Source organism: Protopterus annectens, chromosome 3.part1, assembly GCF_019279795.1.
Source record: "Protopterus annectens isolate FY-2018-M chromosome 3.part1, PAN1.0, whole genome shotgun sequence".
Taxonomy (NCBI): domain Eukaryota; kingdom Metazoa; phylum Chordata; order Ceratodontiformes; family Protopteridae; genus Protopterus; species Protopterus annectens.
Window position 1 is genome coordinate 490,538,922 of NC_056732.1, and position 22,039 is coordinate 490,560,960.

The window sequence follows — 22,039 nt, forward strand, 5'->3', positions numbered from 1 at the left end:
TGTAAATCAATTTATAAAGAATAACAGATGGCAGGTACCTTTGTGCTTATGGACATCCATGAGTAACAAAACCAACATATAGACATAGTTTTAACAAAGGATACAAGTGAAAACACAATTCTCCTTTGAAAGAACTATATAATTCCACACCCATTGGCATTAGTTTATATTTAAAAGTCAGGAGTGATTGTCTCATAATCCAAACCACTGAATTGTAAGTAATATACAAGAGGCAGTTGGTCTTAAGAGTGCATGGTAAATGTGCACTACCATTTTAGATATTAGCCAGCATCTGTTGTACCCAAATAAGCTTTACATTGACAAGCTGGAAAGCAGTTTAGGATCCCACCTACTTTGCTCCCAGTCCAGTTTCTTCCAATCATACCTTAACAGCATTGTCCAGAATTATTTTACACACACTAACACACATACACACACACACACACACACACACACACACACACACACACACACACACACACACACACACACACACACACACAGTGTTTTCCAGGAGGGATTTTTAATATCTCTCTAGTGTCAATACCCCTATCTTGTCCTTATGTTAACATTTTGCCACGAGCCAGTCCAATCTGCCATGCCAAAATCAAAATAACTATTTACCCTTAAAATAAGCCAGCTGTTAAAGGTGGATGCCAACAACTAAGATATCACTAGGTCAATACACATATCTTTATTTGTAAAACCACCAGCAGCAAGCTTTCGACAATAAATTAATAAAACTTTTAAACTAAAATAAATAACATTAAGTAATGTGGCTTGCAAAATTAAATATAGATGCAGTTATGTACAAATAGATCCAAAATAAATTAGTTTTACCAGACAGATAACATATAGCAGAACTCAGTCTAATGGTTTATCGCTTTCTGTGCATGCCAGTAGCTAAAGTTCCTGTGCATATAGGAAAATAACATAACACTCAAATCATCAAAAAAAAATCCTGCTGTTTAAGTGACACACAGTCTAGTAATGTAATTATGTAAATCCGGGGAAATGTCCTTAGGAATAACTATCAGGTATTTGAAGAGAATCACAGAGACAGCTGCATGAGAAGTAACTATTTTCTTTCATTACTTTAGACTGAAAGGGTTGTCAAAATACCCATAATCCAAAGCCTGCGCTACTAAAGGTGTGTGTTTGTCTGTGTGCATGTGTGTGTGTGTGTGTGTGTGTGTGTGTGTGTGTGTGTGTGTGTAGGGGGTTATGTTTTTTTTTTTCATGGACAGTTCTGCCTCTGCATGAGTCTGATCCCAAACATTTTGCTGTCTGTATAATACTGTAGTAGATGCAGAAAATCAGCTTCATCCAACATCCATCATAAGCTAGTACAATTTCCCCATTTCTGGTGTTTTCCCTGTTTTGGAGTGATGTGCCAGAAATAAAGCTTTTTGAACTGAGTGAAAAACAGGGTGAACAAACGCCCGAAACTCAAGTTGGTAATGGCAGCCTGCCATGCGTTATGACCAAAATCTACCTCTGTCTCTTGAGCCCATCTCATACTGTCAGACTCAAATATATCACTATTATAGACATCTAGAAACTGATAGAATACAGAGACGGGTGTGGAACAGATTTCCTAAACTTTTTCCTTCCCCGGATTGATCCACTGAGCACTATCTCGGCCATCACTGGTGAATTTGGTAAGATCCTTGCAAAGTTACTGTAGGTACAGTAAACAATGAATGTTTGGAGTGTCCTCTCCTGCATTAAATTCAGTAAAGGTTAGGGCCCTATTACCATAGGCATATGGAAATCCAGTCACTGTAGGAAGCAATTAAAATCCATGACTCTCAGGAAATTAGCTCATTATCAATAACAATATTTTTATTTGCCCGGAGTCTTTCCCATTGACATTGAGGGGTATACATCACCCCTACCTTAGAGATGTCTTTACGGATCCAGTTCTCTAACCCATCTTGGTCCTGCAGCTTCCTTCATTCCAATGTGCTGTATTTCTGCCAGAGGAGATGCATTTGGCAAAGTTTGGAGGGACGTCATTCTAGTCTGGGGTGAGTTCTACCCTTTACAGACTTAGACACAAATGCTGCCTGCTCATATCTCACTAAGTTGAGAAGTCCCAGTCCTCCCTACTTCTTATTGGCCATGATTTTCTTCCTGTCTAGACTGGGATACCTATTATCCCATATAAAGCTGAACAATATTCTTTGGAGCTTTTGGGTAAGAGGGGGTTGACCCAAGGCAAGGTACATATTTTGTAAGAAAAATATACTTAGGAAAAAAGATCATACAGACTGCTGCAATCTTAGCTAAGATGGGTAGCTTAACTTTGGACCATACTAGGAGTTTTTCAGGGCAAAATGAAATCAAAGATTTGAGGTTGGTCGTGGCTATGTTTTTAAATTGCTAGGTCACTTTAATGGACAATAATTTATGTGTAAGCCTCCATTGGTGGTTGAGGTGACTGAAATTATATTTTTATATTTCACATCTTTTGCACACTTCAACATTACTAAAAATGGAATCACAGTTTTTATAAAAAATGATTTTGTTTAATTCAGCCTAATACAGTTTTTCCATATGTTTTACTAAAACACAACTACAAGCTTTGCTCTTTCTGCCACACACCCCCCCACCCCATCCTTAGACTCAAGTACGTGTCTTGTGACACCATTAAGAAACAAATCTTGAGGACTAGAGATGCATTTTACTTTACTCTACCCAGTACCCTCTCTTGCAAGACAACCTGCATGTACATTACTAGCATCACTCTAGTATGAAGTTGTCATATTATAGGACTGTAATCCTAAACTCCATCTAAAAAAAGTTTTCATTTTGTCCAGTAATACTTTCAGGGATAATGATCGGTAACTGCTGTTTATTTCTGTAATACATGTAGGGGTGGAGCTTTTGAAGCTCCCAACTATTCCCAGACATTCCTTCTCTCCAGCAACATAAAATTTTTATTTTGGCTGAGATCTGCAACAAAAGTAAACTACTGGATCCTCTGCTCCTTTTGAAGACATATGTCTAAGTGTAGCTTCAGGTTTGGTGTTTGAAGCATTTTCTTGCATGATAAGTTACTGGCTGTGCTGAAGTCTTGTTAAAACACGGGTTCCACTTAAGGCATCCTTGAGTTTCTGGAAACCCTACTAACAAGCTGGTGTTAAAATAGCCTTAGCTGTCCTGTTTCTTTTTTTTTTTTTTTTGGTAAAGTCTGTAAGACCAGTGGTTATTGTTCCATAGTTACACAGTGACAGACACGCTTTATTATACCCCACTGACAAAGGAATGCCCTTACCAACTTTTTGATAATAGGGTTAAGCCATGTCGGGATAACCTCTAACTTGGCAGGTTCTAGACATATTTTGCCACCATCCACTGAGTGACCAAGGTAGGCTATTTCTTCCATACTGACCTGATATTTATTTGCCTTAAGAGTCAACACAATCCTTTTTTTTTACAGTGCTTTTTGATTTGATTGGCACCTCTCTGTTATGTTGCATGTGCACCTGCCAGGCCTCACTAAATACTGCAGTATCATCTTTATAAACAAGAACACAGTCATCAACTCTTGTTAGGATGGAATCTACCAGACCCCGGACAGTTGCTGGGACATTTTCACCCCAAATGTTATTTTGATGAATTTTGACAATCTCTCCTTTGTTGTGGGTGTCAACAGTATATGACAGTAACCCTTTGTCAAGTCAGCAACCATCACATATTTAGCCTCACTGGTTCCAGTATACACTAAGTATTAAGATGCTTCCATTGTTACTAGGTGGGCATATATAATCCAGATGTATGCAGTGACAAAGTGGAGCAAAAAGCCACATGAGGAACTGACATCATAGTAGGTAAGGACTTCTTGAAACTACACTACAGCTTCTCTGGATTACTTGAAGGTTCTGTACCCTATTCTGGTGGAGACAAAGAAGCCATTACCAGGTGGGCTACTGTATCAGACAAAACTAATATTAAGCCTGCATTTTGTGAACAGGAGCATTACGTGCCAGTACACGCTATTGCATTTAGGACCGTGTGAGGGCCATCTTTTCATGTACCATTAGCTATGATCCTCTTTGACTGAGAACAGGGGAAGAAGCTAAGCTTGTAGCTAGATTGATGATATCCCAGCAGATATTAAGCAATGTTTAAAAAATGGTCTGGATGGCTGAATGGGCACTCATACATTTTCACTGGGGATATATGGAGAAAGTTTTCTTAATAGGGTCATTGTTATTCTCTCACCAGTGCTGGGTGATGTGACTGGATTTTTTTCCTCAAAAGTGTTTATTGAAAATTTTAACAACAAAACATTAATATATGGTAATAGAAATATTATAAAACAAATATACATATCTAAAAGAACAATAATAAACAACTAAAATCACTATTTACAAGACTTCTTGATGGTCTCCTTGACTGAACCTATGAGTTCATAGGTTAATAAGAAACAAAGGACCTATATTCTAATAGGTAGTGACTTTGATGATGCAGTACCTTGTGTAAATGCCATTACCTACCCAGGCATAGAGACGGACATGTAGAGAAGATGGCTGTGGAGAGTCTAAGCCTTCCATCACCTCCAGTAGAGATTGTGATGTGACTACATTAAGAAAAAGATATGCAATAGCAGCAAGCCAGAATTTTGTCCACAGCTATCAAAAGTGCTGGACATATACTTAAATTGGTTACTTCAAGGGAAAACTTGGTTTATAGCAATAAGCTGAATATGAGGGTCTATATCAGAACATCGAAGTATTAAAACTTCAAATGTTCTGATATTAAACACTGTTCAGCGAACGCTAAGAATAGCGAGATGCAGAACAGCAAATTCTTTCCTCGGGAAAGAATTCGGTTGGCTGTTTCTCTGGCTTTGCTATTCTTAGCACTGTAGTGGAAAGTTACGGGTTGGGTTCAGGTAAGTGTGCGATTGTTTGTACGTTAGGGTTAGGGGCAGGTTAAGTGAGTTAGGGTTAGGGCACGGGTTAGGCGTGTGTGCGATAGTGACAGACTTTAGGGTTAGGGGTGGTTTAAGTGAGTTAGGGTTAGGGCGCGGGTTAGGTGAGTGTGCGATAGTGACGGACCTTAGGGTTAGGGTTTGGGTTAACGTAAGTGGGTAGATAGTAGTGTATGTTTAGTGTAGCATTAGATGTAGGAATTTAAGTGTATGTGTGTGGTTGCTGTTTGTTTGATGTGCTTGTGTTGTGTGTATGTGTTTGGGAGAAGCACATTTTTTTCCATGGGAAAACATTTGCTGTTCTGAAAATTCGATATTTTCATGTTTAGATGTTTTGGGGCCGATGAAATAGCGTTCGCTATTTTCATCTTTCGATAACATGATATAAACACGAATATGAGACACAGTTATTGAAAAATACTAGACTTTTGTTGGAAGGGAAATGAGGGTAGATTACAAAGAGGAAAGCAACAGACACAATTGTCATTTCCCACCTTCCACAGCTTGAGAAAAAGTAATCAAGAAGTCTCCTTATTTCAATGGAAGGGGGAAATCCACAGACTGTGCGAAGAGGATAATGTAGAGAGAATGGACTCCTGACAGAAGGTTAGAGGGAGATATGTTACAGGAATTTGAAGTTCCAAGAGCCAGCCATCAGGCACTTCTAGCTACTGCCCAGTGGTATTTAACTTCATGCCACATGGGATTACAGAATGCAAACAATAGGCTTGTGCAATATTTATTTTGTCCAGGACTTGTAAAAGATGGGAGAGGGAACTACAAGACATGAACAATGTCAAGAGTTGGCAAAGCAGGACATAAAGTTAAGGCTGTGTTGGTGCTACTTCTTTTTCTGTTTCAGATGGTTGCCATGAATATTGTGTGCCAATGTCGCATCCCAGTTGCCACAGGTAAAAGTTATATTTTGGAGGTGGCAAGCTATACTACTAGGTATCCTGATGCAGTTGTTTTATCATCTATTAATAAAGAAAAGGTGGGACATGCTCTACTGAAAATGTAAACATTGTGGATTTTCCATGGGAAAAAACGATAATCAAAGGCACATACTTGATGTCAGACCTGCTATGTTGTTTGCAGAAGTGATGTTGGTTAAAACAATTAAAAATAACTCCCTACAGCCCACAAAAATGCTTTGGTGGAGAGGGTTAACTTTTATCTCAAGACCATGCTGACAGCATTTGCAGACAGGTTTATGGGGGAGTAGGACAGGAAACTACAACTTTGATACAGACTCACGGAGTGAGGGGCCCCCTTGACTTAAATTGTCATGATTAGGAGTATTGAAATTATATCTCAGCAGATTGAAGAAAAAGAAGAAGCAATAGAATTAACTTGGCAAAAGAATGGTAAACTATGCATAAGGTTATTATTGAAAACATAAAGGTTAATAAAAAAATGAGCAATACAAGATAGTAATAGTAAAATCCCTGACAGGATATTATGGAAAAATCAGGAAAATCATATAGATGCTAGATTATCCCCTCTGAAGCAGACAGCATGTGAAGTGATAAAGGAAAAGGACATTTCACAACATACTGGAGAATATGTGACAAATTAAGAGAAGACTACTTTACTGCAAGCAATGGCAGAAAAGTAAACAATATTACAGTTTGGACAGACCTTCTGAACCATTTCTCATTTACATAGTTACACTGGAGCAGTGTGATTGAAAGCCAGCACTGGAAATAAAGACAGGCATTGCTCCATACATTTGGAAAAGTGGATGAATAACTAAGGAACAACAGTATCTATCACAGAATGTTCTCAACTACGCTATGACTATGTAACTTAAGTCTACAAAACAAAATAAAAAATATATTCTTTCTGTCATAGAGGAATGAAGCCCTGACTATGGCCTAATTGATCTGGTTTGATTTTGCAGCATAGGCAACATAGGGCAAGAGTGGGAAAAATGGTTTGTTTGGCTGATGCTGACTCATCCATCCAGGGGATAGGAGGCGGCTTGGCCTGCCACACTGGAGATATTTACTGGTGGGGTAAGTGATTAGCTGTGAAACAGGCTTGGCAACACAGCACTACTAGTGCATGCACACCAATGAGCTGAATGAGGTATACGTGCATGGAAATGTATATGTTCCTCCCTAGCCAGGCAGCTATCCTGAGTTAACAAATCATCTAGTGGGAGGGAAGGATAGGATGACATAACCTGTTTGCTGGCTGACTCGCTAGTATCTAATTCTTAACACAGGGGAAATGGTTGAATCCATTGGCTTCCCACGTAGTAATGAATGGTCAATAGTGTACTTACCTAGCCAAGGTATACCTATCTCTCACCACCAGTAAGTGAATGATCCAATTGGGAGCAGTAAGAAGAGCTTTTAGGGTGCAGTCCTTATTACAAAACTGGAACAAACCTATCAAAAACTCCTAAGCCCATTCATAACTGTCCAGTTACACTTCAAAACTGTACCCTTCTGACAAAATTATCCTGTTCGTACTTCAAAATTAATAAAACCTCATCTCCCAAATAAAACCCATCAATTTCTAAATTACAGTTGAGGATTACCAACCATTATACCACCTGAATCTTACTATTCCAGTAGAACTTTGCATTCACCTAAAAAAGAAACAGAAACTAGCAAATACAAAAATTCATAGAAATATCCTTGTCAAAAATTATCTGGAATAAGCGTACGCAATTGATCACTGACTTAATAAATCAAACATCCTTTAAAACAAATTGAAGCAGTGTTTGACAAATGCAAACATTATGCAAAGGTCAACCATCAAGCAAATTACATAATAATAATAATAATAATAATAATAATAATAATAATAATAATAAACTGTGACATCCTACCAATATCTGTCAAAGCGTATTTTATTGACACTCTTACTTGTAAACTACTTTTCTTGTAAATACATACATAGTGTATATAGGTTCAAATCATAACAGTACCTCTTTCCTTCTCTTCAGATGTTTTTTGTTGTATTTCTGATTTTTGTGAAAGATATTGTCCCTTCTAATACATAATGGTTTAATCCATCCATTTCCTTAAACAAATCTTTGCAACCTAATATCACAGTCTTCACAACTTTCTACTCAGCCTCTAACATCACCCCTATGCAACATGCAGCTCAGTCTTCATATGTCTCCATAATGGCATACTAAATATTCTAATACAAAAGTATTTGTCTAGTGAAACCATTATACTATACAGTGTCCTAACCTATATAAAACACAAAGTAGACAATGAATATTTAAGATATGTTAGAAATTGTAACATGGCTTCTCATTTCAATTAAACACCTTGTACTTTTTTGATTTGTTTATGCAGCAATTGTTATTACTTACTGTCATATATATATATATATATATATATATATATATATATATATATATATATATACATTTTGATATTTTGCATATTGTACACTTTAATTGCTAAGCTTTTCCCTCTTTCTTTCTATCTTTATTTATTTATTTAATATTTGTTTAATGAGATTGTCCAACTGGACTATTTGCCTATTTTCAGAGGAGGCCCAGGGAGAAAGGCTTTATAGATAAAAAGCAGTACAGTACCATGCATGCCAAAATACATACAGCTTTATTATTAGAATGCAAGAGTAAACCAGGAGTTGGTAGCAAAGGTCTGTGGTACAAAAACAATTCACAACAACAAACAAAGTATGAAACCATAGTCCACCAGGCTAAAAACAATACAGTTTAATGAATGTTAACGCTTTTAGGTACAAACCCTTCCTCAGACACAATTCATATGACACAAAACTGAGTTTAAATACAAATGCTTTTCACAAATTATAAAATCAATCATTCAATCAATTAAATCCTAATAGGTTTAATATGTATGATAAAAGGAGGAAATGGTATGATAATAGAGCAAGAAGCAAATTGCCCTGCAGTTAACTTATAGTAGTGTTATTAAATAGGTGCAAGACATCATTAGAGATAATTGGAGAATACTGCAAACTGATGACTCTTTGAAAAAATTGGTGGGGGGAAGTCCACAATTTATATATCAGAGAAATAAAAATTTGAAGCAGATTCTCTGTGATAAGTCCTCTAGAGGTACGAAGGAAGAGGACAAGGATGGAACATTTCCATGTCAATGTTGCAAAGCCTGTAAGCATATCAATAGATCACATATATTTGTCTATCCCATTACACAGAGGGATGTGAATACACCCCAAGAGCTATGGCTACTTACCTGTCCCAGAATATAGTCCATCTAGCTACCTGTGTAGATTGTCCCTCCTTTTATGTGGGAAAGACTAACTGTAGGTTTAAGGATAGAATATTGAGACATCAGCCATTAGGCTTAAGGATAAATGCAATTTACTTTCCCAACATATTGAAAGACATCCAGGACATCATTTTTTTTAGTTTTTAGCATTGCAAATGGTTAACATAGGAGATAGAAAGGGTAATATCATAAGTAATACTGAATACTGTGAAACTAGGTGGATAATTGAACTGGGGGCTACAGGCATCCAGGGCTTAATGGTATGGTATGTTTAAAGCCTGTTTTAAGAAGGCGTAGGCCATATATTCAAAATTTTTAGGATTTAATTGATTGATTGAAAGCTTGATTGTATAATTTGTGAAAAGCATTTGTATTTAAACTTAGTTTTGTGTTATATGATTTGTGTCTGAGGAAGGGTTTGTACCTGAAAGCGCTAACACTCATTAAACTGTACTTACATTTAGCCTGGTGGACTGTGGTTTCATACTTTGTTTGTCATTGTAAAGTTTTATTGTTCAGTACAAGAAGGGAAAAAGAGCAGAAAAAACAACTTCAATACACTATATACAGTATCAGTTCTAGTGTTTTTCTGAGTTACATACAAATGTGTTGGTTTGGATACATATAACTGAACATAAAAAAAAAATTAGTAATTCAAGAAATGATGCTGACATTTGTGCAGTATGATTAAATTTTGCAGGTAAAACATTGCAGGGTATGAAGAGTTATCTATGAGCAGAGGAAAAAAAAGTTGATGGCTTTACAAAGTGGGCATCAACTTAATTGAAAATTCATGAGTCTCCAGTTAGACAATCTAGTAATCACAACATGCATGTAAAAACACACACACACACACACACACACACACACACACACACACACACACACACACACACACACACACACACACACACACACACAAATAATAATAATGATTAAATAAATATATAAGTAAGCATAGGCCTTTTGATCTCACTTTCATTCTAGTGAAGACTGTGCAAAAGACTGCATCAGCTATGAGTGGAGTTCCTAAAACATGATCGTCTGGTACCCTAAACTCCTTGTGGCTTTACAAAGTAGGTAACTTGAATCCAGCTTGATTCACTTCTTTGACTAAGTGTTTGCAGAGATGAAGAAGGAGAACTTTGCGGTTTTGGTGTTTATGACCAGGAGTTAAGTCCTTTGTATTTCACAGGACCCTGGTAAGAAATCTTGCAGACAAAAAGAGTGTAGGGAAAATACTCAATATGGGAAACAGAAGTTTTTATTCGTAAAATAAGCTGCTAAAAGGAAACTTTCTCTACAAGTCAGTAAACAGCTGATTGCCTCAATATTCTGTGATGGGGCCAGTCATGTATAATTGTTTGATTCAGATATTAGAATGGATTTGGAGAACAGAATCAGTTTATTTAATAATGATTATAAGTTTACTATAGCAGGCACATATAGATGGTGATGCCAGAAATTCCTGCTGTGGCTGGCATTGTGTTCAAAAATATGATTTGCTTTGAATTGTAATGTTATGTATTTGAAGAAATCAAACACATAAATAAATCATTCTTAAGGGATAATATTATGCTGTGTTGGTAGAAAATAATTAGGGGTGTTACGTTCCCCTATACTGAACCACATAAACAAAGCATGAGTTCCACACATGATAATTTGTTCTCTGTACTGCACTTCTCATTGCTAAGACAGCATGAGCACAGTTCTAGAGATCACATATTAGTGGGTAAATAATATGTAACATAGACAATGAAAAAAATCAAAACAAAGTTACTTCAGGCCTGTTGCATAAGCAAAGACGTAGAAATCGGTATGTATGTATGTATGAAGTAAAAGGCAAAAGAGAAAGAAAAGTTATCTTTTAGGTATTTGGCTAGTTCCAAGGATGACAGAAAATTGGTTCTGAAGAAGAAGAAAAACAGTGGGAGAGAATGAGATGGATATGGGTGGCAATTAAAAGGAAGATATTTTATGTTTTGACTTAAGAAATTAATATTTTAATGGGAAACCAGTAGGACCCAAGATTACATGGCCCATGATTCTGATATCTCTTGATAAAAAGTCACAGTTACCAGTGACACAGCAGTGAAAGAATAAGAGAAGCTATATGATAGGCAGCAATAAGTCCTACATATAGCACTCACAGACTAGCCACACTGTAGGAACTTTTTTCTCCTAGCATTATAAGTTTATATTTCTTTAACTACCAGTATTTTTCACTTCATTAAAGTACAACTCCGGAATCTAGACTGAGTGAATCCTTTAGGGTACTTTTCTGTTAAACCCCTACCAGCTCGCACTGTAGAATTTTGCCGGTATTTCAGTAGCAGACACAAGTTTCACTGTAACAAGTACATCTGTAAAAGTGACACACAAGTTTCTATTTAATGGAGAACTTCCAAAGTCACAGAATTGTGCATTCATAAAGGGAAGTTTGAGGTTTATTGGTACAATTTTGGAGACAGACAACACATGCAGCAGAGTACTATTTAGTCTTGTAAAGAAACTGTCAGACAGTTCGAAGTATTCCTTGTTTCATGTATATAACTCATGAAATAACTGGTACAAAATTACAGTTAGTAAAATAACCCTAAAGATGGCCTTGTATCGTCACAAAGTCAAGCATACAGTGCTACTGTGAAAATGCTTCTTATGACAACATTTCTACACTACATAATGCTATGTATGTCTTCAAGCAGAATGTAACAAGTGTTGACTTGTAATGCTTCTTACAAAAGCGTGAACTAGTTACATTTCTTTCTATCAATATTCTAGGCTTTTAAAACCTCTTGGTTTATTTGTAGTAATGCCACCAGTTCATCGTGTCACTCAGGTCTTGCATTTCAGTAAGTCTTGCATATGAAGAATTTGCCATTGTTTAACTTGTTGCCTGCAGCTGTCAGTTTACTGTCTGTCATTGCCTGGTTTTACCATTAAGTAAAACAAAATGGAAAGGCTTATGATTGCAATAATGAACCACATGGCATGGAAATGCGGTATCCTCCAGCAGTGAAAGACTAAAACACAATTGAATAAAGTTATCTGGTGTGGAGACATTAAAAAGAAGCTATAGTCATAATCTATCTATATAGTTCTTTTAACAATAAACATTTCTCAGTCCTGTATGAACAACTAAACAGCAAAACACAGCAGCGCCAAGATGTGGTAGGGGTTTAACGGAAAAGTACCTCCTTTAGAATAAGTAATAGTCATTCTAAATAATTAGTCACATACTTTTTAACAAATTCTGATGATGTGAAGTATGACTCTTGCACGCTGTATACTTTTAAGATACTTACATGCCATACATTTGGGCACTCTTCTGTGAATATTTCTCTCCAAAGTTGCAATACTCAAAACATGCCTTCCGGACAAAAACAGTAGTACCTAAAATGTTATGAAAGTATTGAAAAGCACAAAACATACATCATGACATATGTACGATCTACTTAAAAAACATTTGATACTGTATAAGAAAAACAAGAAACAAATTGCACGTGTTAGGCATTTAGTCTAATCAGAATTCAGAATGCTTGTGATCATTATGGGAAGACAAATGGTAGAATTTATTTTTCTAAATGCTAATAAAAACATAGTTGTCTACCTGAATTGCAAAACTGTTGAAAAAAATGAAGAAATAAGAAGAAGAAAGACAGGAAAAATGAGAAAGAGAGAGAAAATGAAGAAATTAAAGAAAGAAATGAAGTGGAGACAGAGGAAAGAAAGAAAGAAACATTTCAGGAATTGCAAAATCTAGCTATAAAATAAGGTGACCAAATCACTGAAGAAAATTTGAGATTAAGCAATTTATACATACTAATCATTTATTTTCATGCTTATTCTTTATGATTCATGGTTTGTGAGTGATTAGCAATACAATGGAAAATAAACACTTTTTCAGCATCTTTGGTTATCTATGAATGTATATTATTAAGTCTATTCATCCCATGAATATGACAGCAGCACAGTACATCACAGTGCCTCACTTGTGTTTATGAAATGTTTCCCTGCAGCTGTTCTAAACACATTGATATAGTACTTAGCATGCCAACATATTTATGTGAAATTAGCTAGAATCAATATTTAACCAGTTACACAACATTAAGCACATTACTATTGTCCCACACGTCTTTTAGCCTCAGGACTGATAGTGTATGTCCAGAGATATACAAGAAGATGAGTGATAACATTTACACTGCCTTTGGGGAAAGTTGTTTACAGTCTGCAATGTTTGTCATATTAAAATTGATGGAGTTTGTCTTATGGTGTGCTTAACAGTACAGTCTTCCAAATGATATGCCTAGGAGGTTATTTGAAATCCCCACCCTAATGCCAGCAGTAGAACTAGAAACTGGAACAAATTAATGTAAACAATGAATGCAGAGAATACCATTTAAAATGTTTAATTATAAGGACAGTGCACAAGATTCATGAAGCTTCTGAATAGTAATGAAGACAGAGATGAACATGCACTGTAAACATGCTATGCCCAAGTAATAGGTAAAACTACATGGACGATTAAAGGAAAAAAATCCACTCCATCATGGAGGAGTCTGGTATAACACAAAATCCATTGCTACACTTAATGAACTCTTGTGATGAAGTGTTGGGTTATACCCAGTATACTTAAAACTGCAAACCAGGTTAAGAGATATACATTATTTTGAATATCATGTATTCAGCATGAGATCACTTATATTCTATTGTATGGTAAGTCCTGGTAATATGCAATGTAGATACCAAATGTAGTTAGTCTAAGTTCAAGTTAAAGCACCCACCTGTGCAGTGAAGGATCCACAATATGCAGTGGTCAATGCACAAGAGAAGGGTAACTCACTTGTTGAGGCCACAGCATGTAAATGAAAGTCTGTTTCTGCCCATGCTAATCACCCAATGTGGGTCAATCAATTAACATAACTGAGAGAATCTCCAGTTCAGAGACATAGTAAAGCTTCACAGAGAAACATCTTATCAGTTGCTGATTAGCATATCACTACCAGGCCATCCATTGCAGTAGCAGAGGCACCTCCTACATGTGTGTGAGAATGCTCACATAGACACACACACACACACACACACACACACACACACACACAGACACATGCATCATACCTACACAGGCATTTAGATACCCATGCACACTTGCACATATACTCCCAGATATTCACATTCACACACACACACACACACACACACACACACACACACACACACACACACACACACACACACACACACACACACACATGCATGCATGCATGCATCCAAATACACACACATACAGAGGCAGCATCCCCTTCCCACCTCCAGTAGCGGAACCATTCAGACTCTCTCTTACACACACACACACACACACACACACACACACACACACACACACACGCACACACGCACGCACGCACACACACACACACACACACACACACACACACACACACACACACACACACATAAATTCAACTGCCATCTTGCACATGCAGACAAGCACACTCACATCTGCAAACCAACTCTGCTTGCACTTATCTATTCTGCAAATTCTGCCATGAGCATGAATGTATGAATACTGTCAAAAGATAAAATTCATTTTTTCCTTATAGAGTAAAATTTCATTCACTCACTTGATTCTGAATCATCCCTCAACCAAGTTAAATGAAAGCCACAGACATTTCCAGGGAGAGCACATAGACATCCATCTCTCCCCTGGACAGATGCATCAGCATGATGCTTTGCACTTGAGAATACCCTCCATGCTAAGGCACCAACAACTGGAAAACTATAGCAGCAGTGCAGTTTGGAAATCAGAGAAGCTTATCGTGATACTGGAAGATTCTGAGATAAGGCTTCCACATTGCAGTAAGCCTTTCTGAATCCCAGGATATATCGAAAAGTATGCTTTGAATATAGTTCTAGCAACATGCCACTATTAATTTGGTATATAATTTGATATAGGTTCATAGGTTCATACTAGGCTATCTGCCCTGGGGCATTTATAAGCCTAGCCCGATGTGTTTGGCTTTCGCCACCCTTTAATTTGAGTTTGCTGTGCCCTTTTTAAGGTTAGTTTACTGTGCCTCTGTCTAGTAGTGATGCAGAAGTAATCCCTGGGGTAAACCTATGATCTCCCATCCACTCATCAAGATTCCTCTTGAAGAGACCCAATGAGGTGCTCTGCCTAACATGGACTGGGATTTTATTCCAGAGCGAGGGGAGCCTCTGGGTTATGAATCTGTCCCTCCAGCATGTTCTATTTATTTCTGTGCTGAGGTTCAAGTCCCTCGAGCGCGTGGTTCTAAGGGATTTATATTTTCTGAGGCGGAGCATGTCCATTAATTCTGGGTTGGACACAGCTTTGTATGTCAGGCATAGATCGCCTCGAAGTAGGCGGTATGCAATTGAGTAGAGCTGGAGTTTTTTTTAACCGGGCAGCATATGGGATCTGTTTGAGTCCCTTGATCCTCTTTGTGAGGTACTTTTGGGGTCTTTCTAGTTGCTGCAGGTGTCGGGTAAGGTACACCCCAAAAGGGGCATTGTATTCTATGATGGGCCTGATGAGGGATGAATAAAGGGGCACTATTACCTCACTTGATCTGGATGTGAATCCTTTTGTAATAAGGTGGGCTATGTAGAAGGTCTTTCTAACCACTTTGGCAATGTGGTTGTCAAAGGAGAGATTGCTATCAACTTGGGTCCCCAGGTCTCTAATTACTTCTTCCATACTTAATGGGTTACCACCTATGTGGTAATTTGTGGGCACTTTGTTTTTGCCAAAGGGTATGACTATACACTTTTTGGCATTTAGCTTTAGGCCATGGCTCTGGCACCAGTTATCCATCTCTGTGAGACCTTTTTGGAGGATGTTCTTGTCAGCTGGAAAGTCAATTATGGCACCCAGTTTGCAGTCATCTGCGAACTTGGTCAGCCATAGTCCTCCCATGTTGGCCTGTACCTCAGAGAAGTATATGCCAAACAAGAGAGGTCCCAGGACAGAGCCTTGTGGGACAGCACATGTAACCGGTTTTGAGTCTGACATGGCTCTGGCAACTCTGACTCTGTGGGTTCTGTCTTTGAGCCAGTTAGCAACCCATCTTGTGACATAGGGGTTTATATTTAAGCTGGATAGCTTATCTATGATGCCCAAGTGGGGGTATTGTGTCAAATGCCTTTGCAAGGTCCAGATAGGCTGTGTGGACTACTTTCCCTTCATCTATGGCCTTGGTGACTGTTTCGAAAAAGTCGACCAGGTTCAAGAGGCAGGATCTGCTCTTGACAAAGCTGAATTGGGTAGGATCTAGTGTCTGTAGGCCCCAATGTCTTTGTTTATGAGTTCCATGATGATCCTCTCCATGGCCTTGCAGATAAGGCTAGTCAGGCTTGTGGGGCAATAGTTACCAGGGTCCGTTGAGGCACCACCCTTGTGGAGTGGGACCACTGTTGCTGTACGCCATTCTTTGGGTACATATCCTGTAGTGAGGCTGAGATTGTACAGCAGTTTTATGTGAGGGTTTAGTTCTTCTTGGAGTTCATGTAGGACGCAACCCAGGACACCGTCTGGTCCCACTGAAGCAGTGTTTTTTGCTTTGGAGAGGGCGGCTTTCACCTGAGCATCTGAGATGTTAGGGAGGCTGCATTCTGCTGGGATAGATATTTGCTCTTTTGTGGGGGAAGGGAGGGGGGAGTTTGCACTGAACCTGTCTGCCAGGATGTTGGCAATGTCTGTGGGTTCAGTGTATTTTTTATCATTTAGAATAAACTCTGAGTATATGTGGGAGTTGCATCCCAGGTTCCTAACATAGCTAAAGAAAGCCTTGTGATTGTCTTTAGTGTCCTGTGCAATTTTTCTCTCGAAGCTGGCCTTGGAGGATTTTATGAGGGATCGTAATTTTTTGCTAGTACTAATCAGAGATGCCTTCCCTTTTAGAGATTTTGCTCTATCATGTAGTAGCTTTCTCTTTCTGTTGTACAACTTATTTATGGCTGGGGTCCACCAGACTGGACACCTGCCTTTGGATGATTGGGTCTTGGTTTTGTTTGGGATAGCATGATCCATGCATTCTTGGAGGTGTCCATAGAATGCGTTTATATAGGATTCTGTGGTTTGGGCCATAGTTTCCACTGGCCCGGGGGCCTTGAAGGATTCCACCTCAGTTTTGAGAAGTGTGAAGTTCGCCTTTGAGAAGTTTTTCACTGTGGTTTTCTGGGATGGGGGTGTGGTCGGGTTTTGGATATCCAGTGAAATTAATTTATGGTCTGATCTTACCAATGAGGGGTATACTTCTGGTGTGGAGCATAGGGTCCCCATGTTGGTGATGATCAGGTCAAGTATGTTTTCCCCTCTTGTGGGCATTGTGACTAGTTGTTCCATGGCATTTGAGTTTATAAATTCCAGGAACCTTTGGGCTAGGGTGTTGGGGCTTGAGTAATGCTCCCAGTCTATGTTTGGGTAGTTGAAGTCACACAATATAATGGTGTTTGGAAAGATCTTCATGTTCTCCAATGTTTTCAGGAAGGCCGAGTGGGATTCCTGATTTTGAGATGGTGGTCTGTAACATGCTATAAACTGAAAGGCAGTTTTGCCCACTGTTAGTTGCACATGGATAGTTTCTGATGGTTTGTGCAATGCAAACTAACCTGGAGGTGTGGGTATCCTTGATGAATATGGATACTCCCCCTCCTTTTGTGGTTCGGTCTGAGTTTTGGGGCCAAAAAGCATGATATGAGGTATAACTTGGTAGTGCTGGAGTGCTCTCTGGAGCCTTGAACCAGGTTTCTGTCACTGAGCAGATATCGATGTTCTCCATACTGAGGAGAGCTTAGAGTGCGTGCATTTTGAGGTTTAGACTTCTAGCATTTAACAGTATTACCCTTAGTTTCTTGTTCTTTGTGTTTTCTATGGAGGTGGGTTTGTCTTTTGAGCCTTGCCTAAAAAAGGCACTATGGGGGTGGCAAGAGCCTTTGCCAGTATCCGAAAGCCCATGGGTAACAGGTGCAAGCCGTCCCTAGCGAAGCAACGTGGCTTGTCGAGCATGTCATCCCAGGCTGACAGGCACTGGATCCCCTTTGAATGACACCAAAATTTTAGCCAATTGTTAAAATCGATCATTTTGTCTTTCTACTGTGGCATAATTCTAGGTGAGGGTAAGATGCTGCTCAAGGTCAGGGTCATACCGGCCTGAGTTACATGATTGGAGAGCTCCTCTATGTCTCTTTTCATGTAGTCGAGGGAGGTACGTCTCAGGTTATTCACACCAGCATGTACTATGACAGAGTCATATTTGTACTTTCTTTGGAGTGACCTGAGTGCTTGCGTTATGTGGTGGATCCTAGCGCCCGACATGCAGCTCACTGTGACCTTCTCCTTGTTCAGCCTGGTGAGCGGGACATCAGTGTGTCTGACTATAGAATTACCTATTACAAGTGTATCAGGTGTGTTTTTCAGCCTTAAGGGCTGTGACTGTTTGGCACACTGACTTTGTGAGCTATGGGTTGCATATGTTTTGCTGTGGGGTAGCGTTTGCTTGGATGTCTACATTTGCATTACATTTTACAGTGCAAACCAGACCACATGCCTTGTACTGATAGGAGTATTTCTGTAGGGCCATTTGTGAATCCGCTTGTCATTCCTTTGTCACTACTGGGTCCTCTCCTGTTTGGTATCTACTTCTGTGAAGTACAGGCTAACACAGAAGGTCTTTGGCTAACGAAGTTCACAGATGACTGCAGACTAGGAGCCACAATTGAAACTCCTAACAATGTGGACATCCTACAAAAGGGCCTCACTGAGACAGATGCCTGGTGTCAAAGCCAAGGCCTCAAGCTCAGTGCCAAAAAGTGCATTGTCATCCCCTTTGGTAAAAACTCTGTACCATGAACTACAACTTAGGCAGTAGTATACTTAACACTGAAAGTGTGATGAGACCTTGGGACACAGGTAGACAGTAGTCTCTCCGTTGATAATCACATCACCACAGTAGTCAGGAAATCCTTCTATGTGGAACACCTCATCACAAAAGGTTTCTCATCCAGAAAAAAATAGGTCATTGTTCCCCTCTACTCATCACTCATTAGACCCATTATAGAGTACAGTGCACCTTTTGGTATGTACCTCACAAGACATTTACAACAACTGGAAAGGCTGCAGAAATACCTCACAAAGAGGATTACTGGCCTCAAACAGATGTCCTATGCAGACCGTCTCAAAAAACTCCAGCTTTACTCCATCACATATCGCCTACTCAGAGGTGATCTCTGCCTAACATACAAAGCTATGTCAAACCCAGAGCTGCTGGACATGCTCCACGTAAAGAAATCCCAGTCCCTCCGAGCTACACACTCTAGGGAACTAAACCTTGTCACCACAATAAACATAACATGCCGGAGGGATAAATTCCTGGCCTAGAGACTTCTCATACTCTGGAACAAACTACCTATCTATATCAAACAAAGCTCCTCATTAGCACTCTTCAAGAAAAATCTTGATGATTGGATGGGAAATGGGAAATTCACCCGGGATCACTTCTGTGGCTCTGCTCGACAGTGGCACAGGAAAATAATTTTCTTGGGTGGCAAAAGCCAGGGTACCTTTTTGGCTGGGCTTGTATAGGCCCCAGGGCCAATAGCCTAGTACCTACCTATGAACCTATGAACCTATGAATCTACTGCATAACACACACTAAGGTAAGACATTCACTCAGAGTTCTGCTGTAAAATATCTTTTAATAAATCTCTAGGAATCCTGCCAGGTAATTCTTAAACATGTACATATTTCCATTAAGATAGTGAAGTAATTAAATCCTGTGGTGTTGGCAGCTGATACAATGTTTTCTAGATTGTGAACTTAGAAAAGCAGGTGTTCAAATGTGGCAAGGACTGACTAGCATGAGTGTGTGCGACTCTAATGACAGGTAGGACTGGCATATTCAACAGCTCTGCTGTGTACATTTCCACAGAGTTGAAACATTTACATTGGGAGAGGGCTCCCTAATAACTGTGGCTTTATTTGAAAAGCTCATTCAGGCTCTGCTCTATACTGCTGTTTTTTTCTTTGTCTGCCTTCTTATATTTTGTGTTGCTTTATTGTTTTCTTTCATTTTACATATTATGGTGTATTTTCATTACACTGTGTTTTAATTTAATTCTGTCTAAAATTGTAATTTTAAACTAGGAAAAAAACTAAAGTTGCGTCTCTTGTGAGTCACACACAAATTATAATAGGTTCATAGGTTTGCATTAGTCTAATGGCCCTGGAGCATTTACAAGCCTAGCCCATAGCAGTGCCTTGGCATAGTGCCATCCAACGTTAACAGCTCACTTAAGGTTATTTACCTGTGAAGTGAGGAAGCAGCTAGGAACTAAACTAAAAAAACCCAGACAGTCTCTGCCATAGACTACTGCGAGGGGAAAGTTTAGTTTGCCTTCTTTTTTTCAGATTTTGCATGCTTTATTGTTTTTTTTTTCTATTTTGTATATTGTGGTATATTTTTATTAAACTGTGTTTTAAATGCATTTTGCTTTCTACTGCATAATTAAACTGGGGAAGAAACTAAAGCTGTGTTTCTTGTGATTTGCACAGAAACAGGATTTTCCCCACCCTCCACATTGGTGTTGCGTTCTTAAACTCACTCTTCCTCTAGTTGCCTTCCCCTTACATTATTTTGTCCACATAATTCCTTTCCTCTTCTCTGTCATTGGCTATTATCAGTAAGCACAATATTATCATTTTTTGAAGTTACCCCCACTTAAGCTATTTAAATTTATTTGCCCTCCAAGTGTATTCCATACAACCAGAATGTTTAGTGCCCTCCCCCCATCGAGTTCATCTTGCTCTTAAAATTACAGACTCTCTCCTTAGAATGCTACAGCTCAAGTTACTTCCTCTTTCATATCATCCTAACTACTTAGTGCACATTGCAAATCTTAGGATATCATTTTTCTAACTTACCTTTAAAATCTGCAACATCTGGTCCAAGACCAGTGATCATTTGACAGGCTGCCTTCCACTTCTTAGTAGTCTTCTTGGTATTAGCGCTTTTGTTTTGCTTCTGGTTTGAGAACGAGCAATTGAGCATTATTTCCTGGAGATTAACAATCACCAGAAAGATTGATAACCATTTCAAAGCAGCCAGCATGGAATTTCTACTACTGCTTTGCTTCTTGTAAGAGAAGTAAAGGGTCATTGATTCCTGTCTCTAATAGGGCAGTGAGTGTCTTTGTGGGATATTTCTGACTGGTCCAGTTGCTATCCAAGTCATCTACCTGAAAAGGGCTATAAAAAACCAACAGACCCCTGCATCAACTGGGACATAACTGCTGATCACCAAAGAGCCTGTGGCCTGCTACTCATCATGGGTGCCGGAACCATAGAGCCGGGGGAGGGAGCCCCCCACTTTTACAGCTGCAAGACCTGCCAGTAAAAATTAATGAAGTGGAGTTTTCACGCTAACGTGTATTCTTGCGGGGAAGTTAAAGTAACTAAAATAGCTGTTCTTGTTCTCTTATTGCTCTGTGTTACAGGAGTTATGCTGTTGCTATTCTGTTGGTGCTGCCAGAGTCATGCTGGTAAGGAGAGTTTTGTTCTTTTATTTGCAGCAGTTATCCTGCTCCCACATGACTGTGTGTGTGTGTGTGTGTGTGTGTGTGTGTGTGTGTGTGTGTGTGTGTGTGTGTGTGTATTTGTGTGTGTAAAATGCCCCAGTTAGGTATACCTGGTGGTTAGTGTTACTCAGGCTCAAACAAGAGCCTGAATTCTCTACCCATACCACTATTTGTGATTTAGGGAGCTGAGTCCATAGCTCTCCACTGTCTTGATTTACACAGAATATTTGGCTCATCCTTTTGGTCTGTTCCT

At 38.9% G+C, this 22,039-nt stretch overlaps 1 protein-coding gene across 1 annotated transcript in view; it reads right to left on the bottom strand.

Moving 5' to 3' along the window:
• Positions 1–22,039, bottom strand: part of LOC122798187 (squalene monooxygenase-like) — a 1,523,743-nt gene that overhangs the window by 37,098 nt on the left and 1,464,606 nt on the right. The window contains exon 10 of the mRNA XM_044066934.1: positions 12,495–12,582. Coding sequence (XP_043922869.1) covers positions 12,495–12,582 — 88 coding nt within the window. The remainder of the gene's footprint in view (positions 1–12,494; positions 12,583–22,039) is intronic.